The 12,012-nt window shown below is 38.8% G+C and overlaps 1 protein-coding gene across 1 annotated transcript in view; it reads left to right on the top strand.

The window, feature by feature from the left end:
- Window positions 1-3,797, top strand: part of TGFBR1 (transforming growth factor beta receptor 1) — a 33,459-nt gene extending 29,662 nt beyond the window's left edge. Inside the window, exon 9 of the mRNA XM_054284559.1 lies at window positions 967-3,797. Within this exon, the coding sequence (XP_054140534.1) occupies window positions 967-1,092 (126 nt within the window). The 3' untranslated portion in view covers window positions 1,093-3,797. The remainder of the gene's footprint in view (window positions 1-966) is intronic.
- Window positions 3,798-12,012: the final 8,215 nt, after the last annotated feature.

Raw genomic sequence — 12,012 nt, 5'->3', positions numbered from 1 at the left:
GTGTTTTGGATTTGTGGCCAAAAGAGTCTGATAGCACACTGATGGTTTAGCTGTTGCTGAGCAGTGCTTACACAGCTTCAAGGCATTTTCCATTTCTCAGGTAGGTTGGGGGTGGACAAGAGCATGAGAGGGAGCAGAGCCAGGACAGCTGACCCAAACTGCTCAGAGGGAATATTCCATAGCATTGCTCTGTCACAACCAGTGACTCACAGACTGGGGCAACAGCTTCAGTGCACTGCTGGAGCAGTGAGGTACTGATAAGGATGAGGTGCTTTGAATAGAGGAGGGAACCTGGGTTGTGGCATGTGTGGAATGAATGCATGGCTAAGAGTTGGGCAAGAGTGCACAGGAAGGAGAGAAAGGTGGTTAACGCACTAACAAACTGTGAGACAGGTAGTTATCAGGATTAAAATGACTAAGGTAATACAGCTTTCATGGTACTTTGGAGCTGTTACTGTATTTAATCTGCCGTTTTTGTTATTTGCCTTGTTAAAAAGAACATGTAGAAGGACTCAGATTTCAAAGACTGGCTCTCTGAAGGATAAAAATACTTGAAAAATTTTTAGAATCCTTGCATAGCTTCAATCTGTGGAAGACAGCTCATGAACTTAATTGCTATGCATTGAAGTAACTCCTTAACTGCAAGTACAATTTAAAAGGGTATTTTTGTCCAATGTGAAAATTCAGAAAACAGTTACAGACAAGCTAATAATTTTTCATTAAAATATTATTTTCATGGGCCAAAATCTACTGAAAAATATCAGGTTTGCTCTACAGTGTTTAAAGAGTTTTGCTTTTCTGTAAATAAAGTAAGTTTTTTGGGGTTTTTTTAACAGTACACTCTCCTATGCACCTGTAGTACTAGTAATGGATTTCAGAAATGCCTGAAGAGTCTAAGACAGAGCAGCAGTTACATGGGCTACACTGGAACAGCAGTGCATCTAATGACTTGTGTTTCCTTTGCAGGCACTACGAGTGATGGCAAAAATTATGCGGGAATGCTGGTATGCCAACGGAGCTGCCCGGCTGACAGCTTTGCGCATTAAGAAAACATTATCACAACTTAGTCAACAGGAGGGGATCAAGATGTAATCCTGGATTTGCTACCGAAGAACACTGTAAAAATCCCTATCTGCACCAGAGTGGCGTGCTAAGAAGGTTAATTGTTCTACCTCACTGGGGGAACAGAAGGATATTGCTGCCTTTTAGTACTTCATAGGAACGTCACTTAGGATTTTTGTGGATGTGCTAAACAATTGTGTTGGGTCTTTCTGTGCACTATGAACCTCTTTCCCAGGTTATTTGCAAAACATCATCTACTCTAGTTTCATTAATCTGTAATTTTTTCATTTGGGAAATTGATAGCTGGTCTTGGCTAGTTAACTGTGCTAAAAGTAGGAGGTCACTTCTAAAATGAAACTGGTTCGCTATTTTGTTCTACAGTGCATTGATGGCTCTTAAAGCAACTTTATTCCTGCCTGGTACATTGACTACTCTGAACCACTGTCTCAAGTCCTTGATTCAGATTGTGAATGTACTATTGGAGTAATATTGGAGTATATACTATTGGAGATAGCTATTAAGGTGGTGCATCTTTTGGACTCTTACCTTGACTTACAAATTGACCTCATTCAGTTGTGGGAACATAACTTATGCAACTATACTTTATACGTGATTACTGGGTTTTTTCCACTTTTTCAGAACATTACATTGCCTTCAAAATAGATTGTATTACACCAGTAAGTGCCACTTTTGAGTCTTTTAATGCAAAATAGTAGGGATGTACAAAGCCTATGGTACTTTTGGTTTCAAAAATACAAGTTAAAAGTTGTTCCTTTGCCTAGCTAAGTGCTAAATCTCACTCATTGCAACAGTGAGTACAAAATTGATGAAATATCTGCAATTTTACCAAAATCTGACTCTTGAAACCACTGTAGGAGTTTTAAATAGTGTAAGCTAGTAAATTCACTGTCATATTTTGTAATTGTCAAGTTATGAGTCATAATTATTTGGGTTTTTTTTTTAATCAAGTGGTACTTCTAAAATGCTTGAAGTACCTATCTACTTCAGAAAAGTAGCAAGAAAAGTAAAATGTTAAGGGAGATTTTGCTTCATTAAATAAGTATGAAAAGCATATTTTCTGTGCAGTTCTGCTGAGTCTTAAGGCTCAAAGAACAATATTTGCAATTACACAATGATTAAGTGCACCTGTCATTAGAGAAGTTATTTGGGCTTTTGTACTAGACAGTTCAAAGCTGCTTATAAGTTTTATGTGCATGTATGTTGTGTGTGCCTCATACACAAAGTGGTGAGCTAGAGAAGGTGGTGAGCTGTAGGTCTTTGGATACAAATATCAGGGGATTCCAGCAATCCTCTTCATTGTTAAAAGAACAAAGCTTATGGTGACTTGTGTTGTCATAAGAACACAGAAGAATATGCATGGCTTTAGTCAAGATTTCCCTGAGTTTTTAAGAGTATCGTAGTATTTTCACAAACTTGTTTAGAAATTAAATTGCGTCCTGCCCCAACGTACAACAAAAACCTGTTGTTACCAGGATATTTTTTTAATTGCAATTTTAGCAAGAGTCTGGTTGGCCTTTGGTTTCATTAATGTCCAAAACAGTAGTATTTCAGTATGTAAATGTGCCTGGTAATCAATATGCTGCCTAACCTGCCACTCTTCAGAACACATCAGTGCCCATCTCATTACGCAGCACATGTGGCAACCTTTAACTCAGCTTCCCGTTCATCCCTTGGCATAGAACCCACTGAGAGTTTGTTACCAAGAGGGTGGCAGTGGCAGGGTGGTTGCTGGCAGCAGCACAGTCGAGTTCTGTGCCCTGGTGATGTGTGGCAGCTCAAGCAGGAAGAGGAATGAGGCCCAGGAAGGAGATGCTACATAGGTGACACGAGCCTTACCCAAGAAAAGCCTTAACCGTTAATTTTTATTTCTGTATTCTTACTGCTTGCTTGGAGGTGAGTTTAAACTATGTCAGAATTACAGGCCTTCAGAGGTCAAACTGCAAATAATGAAATGCTTTGTCAACAACAAAATGGATGAGTTTGTTCTTACTGGAAGACAGTATCCAGGAGAAAAGGGAAAAATAAGAGAGGTTCTTAGAAACCAATTAGGCTTAAACATACATGCAGCTGTCACACTTATGTTTGGCATTATCTGACAAGTGAGGCTTATGTGCTTCAGGCCTCTGTCAATCAAAGCCGGATTAAAAATTACTTCATGTAGGTATTTTAAATAAAATATGCCTTTGTGTGCATGAACAGTTGTGCACCACAGAGTTTTTCAATTAAATGTTAAAAAAAAATTGAATATAACATAACTTCCAAGCCTCTCTTCTTGGCAGCCTCTCTAGCAAGTTCAATGTATCTGTACAGATACTTTTAAAAAACAGGTCATCATGAAAATAGATCAGGGTCTCCATCTAATTTCAAAGGCTTCCTAGTTAGCAATTCAACTTTTTTTGTTTTGTAACTTTGTTACATTTCAAGTTTTCATAGGTGTCCTGGGGTCCTTACTACAGATACGAATGGTACAGGTCCTACTTCAGAAATATCAGGCTCCTGGTGTGCCTCAGATCTCTATAGTAATTTTGGTAGTAACAGGAATGTTCACAGTATCATTAATCAAAAAATTTTCATGGCTCTTTTTAGCACCCACTAAACCTTATCAGCGAAACATTTAATTTCCTAAAATATACAGAACAGTTCTGTTGCATTTTAAAGAGAATATACAGCGACTGGACAGCTTCATGGCATGCAGATGGTTCTGTCAACAGAATAACTGTTCTGTCAACAATATAACTGTGTGTTATATTGTATCAACCACCTGCAAATCTTCGCTCTCCTGAATTGCTCTTACTTTGTTCAAGATTTAGCTTTGTAATAGAAGCTTGCAAAAACAAAGCACAGAAGGATGCTTGACACTGTGTTATGACCTAAGGAACAGTGTTTTAGAGCAACCTTATAATTCCTATTAGGCTGCAGAACAAGAAAATTGTGAATAGAGCTATATGTATCCTCAGTTCTGACACCACAACTTCAAGCTTTGTTCTTCTTTTCCGTTATATGAACTGAACACCTTTTACAAAGGCTGTGTCTGTATATATTATGTAACTTTAAATGTTACCTGTGTAAGATCATATCTTATATATATGGACACAGGTACACATAAGTATTTTTTAAACTAAGATTGTAATATCACCAGATCTGCTCTTGGAAATCCAGGGGGACCAAAATATTTTAGCATTCAAAATATTAATTTTGTATCATTTCAAGTATATACCAAAACAGTTTCTGATTAATATTGATGCAAATGTTTATTGTAAATATTACATGCATTACACATTCACTTAAGTTTTGTGGATTTAATCAACTTTACATTTTAGTAGCATTGAAGCCTCAGTTTGGTTTACAGACTTGTGACCAGATGGATATGGACATGGAGAACAAGGAGCATTGGAAGTAGTCTGATGCTGAAAAGCCTGAAATGTCATTTTTGAAATGCTGGAATTCTTCAGGGACCCTCCAGCCTTAAAAGCTGGAATTCTGGGATGTTTCTCAAGCAGACTCTCCAAGTATGACACACTGTCACCCTCCTATGGTTCTGCTTGTAATCCTAAGAAAGACTTTGTATATAAGTAAAGACATTGGTATCGACTGTATGGGGACATGAAGGTGTCAAATGAAGTAAGAGGCTATTTTATTTTTTCAGTAATGGCTCTGAGTGTGATTGCCATGAAATTCACCTTTTAGTTAGTTCCTTGTTTATATTGTGCCATTGAAATGATTGCAAGATGTTAATCATTTTGTTTAAAAAAACAAGCAAATAAAAAAAATCCCTTCACTATATCTGTTGCTTTAAACTCAAATTACCTCTTAAAAGACCAAGGTACATTTACCTCATGTGTATATAATGTTTAATATTTTTAAGAATGTTCTCCAGGTTTGCAGTTATATGTTTCTAGAAATATGAGTATTGCTAAATTTACAACTTCAGTGGTACTAAGTGTATTATCTGGTGCCCCAAAACACTTAATTTTCTGTATTTTATTGTATTAGCAAGTTTGCTGCTTTGTCACTGTAGCACCTGCCCTTACATAGCTGTGTGGATACTGCCTTGTAAATTTTACTTTTTGGATGATTTGAGGATCCTGTACAGATGAGTGTCACTTTTTTAAACCTTACCAAATTGTGCATTTCCCTTACATTTCTGAAAATATGTATTGTATTTGTAGAGTATACATTTCAATGGATTGTAAATAGGACAGTAGAAGAGTGGATGCTTATGTTAAGTGCTAACACTACAGTAGAGAGATTAAAGCAGTGAAAATAAATAACTTTTTTCAAAATGCGTGAATTGTCTTTCAGAACAAGTAGTTGCAGGCAGATACAGGTTTGTGTGTGATGTTCTTACCTGCTAATATGTGTGTTTATTGTGAGTTCCTTTCCTCAGAAGGAATTTCTTCTAGTAAAAAAATGCTAAAAGAATTTGCTACTGCTGAGGCACTCCACCTCATCTGTGCAGTATGTACATAGTGCTAAAGTACCTGCTCTTCCTTGCCTCCTACAGTAATGTTGGTGCAGGAGCATTGCTTGTGTCTCTGATTTCCTGGACAAAATTAGTAATGACAAATTGTTCTCTCTCTATATTTGCATAAAAATAACAGGTAGTCTATTTTAGTCTGTTTAGGCAGCTCAGCACCTCAGTGCATCCCATAACTGAAAGTAAAATCTGCTTGTGTTGGAGTGGAGTGTTTCTGTGCAAAACAGAAACAGTGTTTCAGGCTGGTGTCACATTTCTGAAGGAAAGTGGCTATTTAGACACAACAAAAATAGAACATCTTCCCCTCATCTGAGTTTAGGTTCATCCTTCAGTTTTGGCTCAGACAGAATTACCAAAAATTACTACTTTCAGCAAACTTTCTCCACAATGGGAAGCTATAAGGTGTCCAGATAAAACCTATAGCTACACCAAAATACTGTGTTCCTTTCAAATGCTTTTACAAGAGCTATGATTATTTTGGTGAGAACACATCCCTCTCCCATGAGTGGCTAAAGGAAAGCCTTTGCTACCCCTGCAAGCAACCAAAACTCAGTAAAATCCTGAATCCCTCTACTGCATTTGGTAGTAGAGGAAATGGGTGGCCTGGAACTAACATAACAATGTTGCTGTCTACCAAACTTAGTTTTCATGACGTAGTTTTCTCTATTTCAAGCTTTGAGGGACTGAGCCTAACAACTGAAAATTCATAAACCACAAACAATTACCACAAGTAACTTAAATGTGAGGATGTTTTAGGATCATTTTAGAGGAGACACTGAATTCAGATCTGCGTGCTGGTTTGGATTGCAAGTCAGCATAGGGAGTGGCAGACTTTCAGCTGGCTGTTTTGCACAGTATAATTAATTTTTAAAGTGTGGGACTTTTGAAAGAAATTGTTTTTAATACCCACTGCATCCAAAACCTACTTTCTATAGGTGCAGCATAACTAAGCATATATAAACAAACCACTTCTCTTCAGTACCAAGTACGTTCTAGTAATTTCCTTCTGTCAATTTTTGTGACATTGGTAACTGATGCACAGTCATGTACCCAGTAATTGTAGAATAGCATAAGGGTGGTCCTGGCAGAAAATATATTCCTTTTAAATAGGAAATCAGAAATTCCACATCTCTCACTCGGTGCTCTTACTAGCTTTTTTTATCTATGCAGCTAAGCCCTAATGTTTTTTACTTGAACAAACAGTGTGTATTTTTTTGCTGAAGAAGGGTAACTGAAATCTCACACTGCAAACCTCCTTACCAACATGATGGGCTGCTGGGGTTTTGAGTCTTGTAGTTCTGTCTTGGAGTGACTGGAGTTGTTCTATGTCTTCTATGTTTGAAAAAAAAAGAAATGTTGGCATAGCATTTCCTTTGTCAACTTGCCTGGACTGCAAATAAAATCCAGTAGTGCTCAAGAAACCTACCCCCTTAAGTCTTCCTCAGAGTTTCTTGAAAATAAGATTTAAATCCCTAGTCTCTGAGCTGAATTGGTACCTGAAACCATTACCTCTCTTGAGAAGAAGAAAAAAAAAAAGCCAGAGCAAACCATACTGATATGCTCCTATGCATGATTGCAGTGTTTTATTGGTATTAAAAGATTTCTCAGTAGAGATGAAGTCTGCATCCTCACAATGTGTTTCTAATTGGCTCAATTAGGAAAATTAGAAGAGCTCTCCCACCTGCCAGTAGCAGAAAATCTGTGTAAACAGTTGAAGAATCAGGCACATGATACTCAATTTTATAGAATATCAGATATATTTGTGTAGATTTTAAAATGAGGAGTGAAGAAGATAGGAATATGCCTTTAAATCCTGCATCTGCAAGATGCAGAACTTGTGGGATGCACAGTGAAGGGAAAAAGGGAGAGGTTTAGGTGACCTGGAGAGGAGTGAGCATGGGAAAATAGAGGAATAAAGAGATAAAAAGAGTGGGTCATTATAAATAGCAGACCAATCAGTGTGCCAGTCTGTCTGTGCCCAGCACAGCCTCTTCCTTTATTTTTAAATCCCTTCCTGCCTAAGGAACTTGGTTCTGGGGCTGCAGGGCTGTCTGAGCACAGCAGCTGGAGCCAGAGCACAGCAGGGAGGTCCTGTGGGTCTGTGGAGAAGCAAGGGGAAAGAGGAGAGTGAGCAAACTCGAGTGTCAGCAGCAGGAGTGTGACCACCGGTCACGGATGCCCGCGTGTCCATAGTGCCAGCAGTGTGGCTCCAGGCACCAGCGGCTGGAGTGGGACTGAGCCCCAGGCCCGGAACCAGTGGGACTGGGATTGGGGCAGCTGCTTGCAGGGTGTGCATCTGCCTCTGAAGATGTGGGGGTTCTTAATGTTGGCTGTTCTGATCTGTCCTTATGTTTTGGTGGCTCTGCATTACCTGCTAATGTGGACAAGGAGTTAACTTGTTTTCTGTGGGGATTTGTGCCCCAGTGCACTGGGCCAGTCCTGAGATTTCCTGCCTGGCTCTTACAGCTTGGGCAACAGAAGTTTGTACATCCAGAACTGGGCATCACTGTTTTGATTCTTGGCATTGGTCATCAATCCACAGGGACTAGAAAACATCTACTTTATCACAGTATTAAATTAAGTATCTGAAAACCTAGAAAGCAAAGGCAATAAGCATCTGTCTTAAGAAAAGGTGTAGAACAAGAGTTAGTGATAAATTCCAAGTTGACTCTGTGTTGTAATAATTTATCTATTGCTCTGGACTATTGCTAATTTGCATTAATGAAATTTTCCCATTTCCTTCTATACTTTGGGTGTGGGAAACGTGTGTGTAGTCCCACTGTTCAGATTCTTAATTAGTACAGGAATGGGGTAAAGAATGGCAAGAATTCTGTGATACTACAGTTGCTGTCTAATTCTTATGTGTTTCCAAAGAGTGGAATCAAGCTGTGTTTCTTTTGGTTTTTGCCCTCCTGTGGCTTGGACTCTCTGACCTACATCTTCCATGAAGACAGTTTTGTTGTTAATACCAGAAGGGCCAGTGAGACTCAGCTCTGGACAATTCTTCATGGCAGCGAGCTACCTTTTTCTTACCTTTGTTCAGGAAAATGTTTTGCCTATGCTTTTTTTTGCAAAGATAACTCTTTTCCATGCTAGATGATAGAAGGCTTTAACTTATGTACTGTGAGACCTGAGCTCTTGCAGAGATCCTCATTTCCATCTATCCAAGTCAGAAAGGTTCACGTACTGTTGGTCTCTTCACTGCAGTAATATTGTCAAATTGCTAATTGCCATCTCTTTCAAAGGCTCCTTGTGCCGAGGCTCTCATGATTGCAGGCATGCAGCCTCCTAAACCTCATATCTTTGCTGGTAGAGCATGCTGATAAGCATGGCCCTTTCTCAAAACCCTTGGAAGATTTTTGAACTTCTCCCTTGCTGGGGACACTCAAAACCCACCTGGACACATTCCTGTGTGACCTGCTCTAAGTGACCCTGCCTTGGCGGGGGGCTTGGGCTAGGAGATCTTCAGATCTATTCTGTGATTCTGTGAACTTCAAGAAGAAGAACAGAATATTGCAAAGAAAAACATATTACAATTTTTTAACTTCTTCAGGCTGTGTTATCAGTATATGCAGTATGCTCACAGCCTCTCTCCTAAAGTCCATCACTTCTGCTTCTTCAAATAAGCACGTGCTTGAGAAGGAGAGGTGGATGCTTTGCTGTCTTTACTGTCGCTGCAGTCGCAGGAGGCTTGAAGTACAATACTGAGGAAACTCGTATGGTAAAATTTACCTGAGAGCTTCCATACAGATAATCTCAGTGTAAATGTACAAACAGGTAAGCCATTTTAAAGAACATTTCCAGGAAAGTAACTCGTCTCCGTTGATCATTCTGCTAGTCTGAGTTCTAGCTCAAAAGCAATGGTTAGGTTCTTAGTGATGTCTTCCTTCGAAATGATGTGTTGCTGCAGCCATTTTTGCAGTTTCATGTGTTTTGTTGTCTCCTCTTCCAATGATGTTGCGTTCAGCAGCTGAAAATACTTTTAAATTGTTTTTAAAAGAAATAATTTATGCTAAGGCAGTATATTTAAGAACAGATGTTTTCTTTAGACCATTTTAAACCTGGATGAAGTTAAAGAAACTTATTTGTGGTTCAACTGATGATAAATGTTTAGATATCACCGTTTTTCACATCATGCCACTCATTTGTAGAAGCTGAATGACAACTTGGGGATTTTTTACATCCAGTGGATCTTCTCTGTTGGGAATAATTATCTTAGTATTTCTGTGTTGCACTTTCTGTGTATTTAGTGTTGTAGTATGGAGAAAGACAATTCCAGCACTCATCTTGCTGACTTGCTTACTTCACTCCTCTGTTTTAGCTAACGCAAAATTCTTCCTTCTGTCATGTGTTCTGAGTCACTGGCACTCAGTTCTCCATTTATCCCCACAGTTCCATTTCCTACTCCATGTCAGAAAGCTACTTGAAAAGCTGGAGGCAGTTGTTTTGGTTTAGTTGATTTGAAAAGGGTCTTTTTCTCTGAAATTTCTCAAGGTTTTCTTGCTTTTTGTACAGCCTGGCTCTTTGCTGGAGACTTTACTGAGAAATTTTACCCAGCAGTTGGATCTCCCTTTCCTTGAAGTCCTACCATGATTGTGGATGAAGGGAGAAGAGTTCTCACAGACCTCTCTTGACATGAGCTCCCTAACTTGCGCACCCCTGCACACAGAATACTTCACACGAGGTTGTTTTGCTTTTGCTTTGTCCCCTTACTCCTCCAGGTTTACAGGGTGAAACATCTCTGTTGTGTGCTTGAAGTTTGCAGAATAAAATATCTCTATTGGTATGGACTGTGACTCCAGTATCCTTAATGTTCAAAGCCTCTGCAAGAATTTTACACATTAAGCAGTTCTAAAGTGTACAGTAAAATACAGCAAAGTGTAATGCTCTATTTCTTCTGTATAATTTTCTGTTTAAAATAAGTTGTGATTACAAGATTCATGGGGTGACTTACAGAAGTAGATCTCTGTATTGTTTATGATGCCATCCTGGAAAATATCTGAACTCAAACTAGATAAAATTCCTAGATAAAATTTCATTTCCAATGAAATTGCTTTGGTGGAAAAGGAAGGAGAGAGAAGACTAGAGACCATTCGGTGTTATCTGGGGTGAAAGGATCATTACCATGTTATCCCTATTTTAACTGTAAAAAGATAGACATCTGTTCTGGTTGGAATTCTTAAAATCTGTGCTTTAAAGAATTCTTTGTTTACAACAGCCCTTCGGGAAACTAAAAAAACAGAGGTAAAAATAGAATCAAATCAAAAGACCAGTGATGTCACTTTGAAGCTCGTCAACTTCAATATAAACCAACATGTTTCCTTCAGTGTCCATCTGTTAGACATGATTACTAAGGCAGCTACACCCTGAGATAAATATAAAACTTATGAGAAACTCAAATATTTATAGATCTGGGTTGGTTTGAATTTCTCATTTACATGTTCATACAGTCCTGGTTATGACAATTCTTACACATAGTGACTGAGCTCCTGAAGATTCATATTTGATCAGGAAGCAAAGAGATTTAGAAGAAATTTGAAAATATTTTTTCTGCACTCCTGAAGGTTTTAGTTGCAGCCACATGCCTTATCTAAGTGATACTGGAAAAATTAGCTGGTCTGCTCAAGGCAAAGACATACTTCTGAAAAAGCAGTGGTGTTGAAGGAGCTTTCAAGACTAGCTCTGTGTGACTGATTCCTGAGGCAAAACTGCTCTGGCAGGGGTCTGATCACTGGGGGGCCGTGTGTTTTCATGTGGTTGTTTTTCCTTAAAGTCTTGAGCACAATTGGAGGTGATGTATATAGGCCAAAGTTCAGGAAGGTGTCATCTCTCCAGTGAGTTGTTTACTGTGTCCAAGCTGGAGTGCAGGAACTTTATAAATTATTACAGATATTTTACTTATGAGTGACTGATGAGGTTGTGAATCCCTCAAATTCAGACCTGTGTGCTTTTTCTGGCTCCCTGTCAGCCTCTTTCAAACTATCTCCCTAGATGAATCCTGGCATTCGGAAAGTAGGAACTACAAGTCGTTGCAAAGCATGTGACTGTGGGCCTGAAAAAGATGGTCAGGCTGAAGGGACATTGCTTATCTCAGTTGTCTCAAAGTTTTCTCAGACTTTGCAGGATTGAGAGAAAAAAACAAAGCTGATTCTTAAGCAAAGATTTTCATGTCAGGCTGTTCTCAAAGAAATGCATTGGAAAGTTTCCTAAAAAGCAAGGAAGGTTTGTCTGAAGTCAGAGATGATCACAGAGAAGATAAGAGATGAGATAGTTTTCCATCACTTGGTGTTGCTTAGGCACAATTTAGTGTGGATTGATGGTTTTTTACCTGGTCCAGTACCTCCACTCAAGTAGACAAATATCCATGTATTCACAGGTGAGACAGTGAAACACACACTCTGAGAAAAAGCCTCATCTCTCTTCCTTAAGGAAGGCTTGGGAGTCATTTGACA

Source organism: Melozone crissalis, unplaced genomic scaffold (assembly GCF_028551555.1).
Source record: "Melozone crissalis strain CALT ecotype California unplaced genomic scaffold, PUWL_Pcris_2 ptg000042l_1, whole genome shotgun sequence".
NCBI classification, from domain to species: domain Eukaryota; kingdom Metazoa; phylum Chordata; class Aves; order Passeriformes; family Passerellidae; genus Melozone; species Melozone crissalis.
Note: the sequence above shows the minus strand (reverse complement) of the source record. Positions and strands in the feature narration are given on the sequence as shown.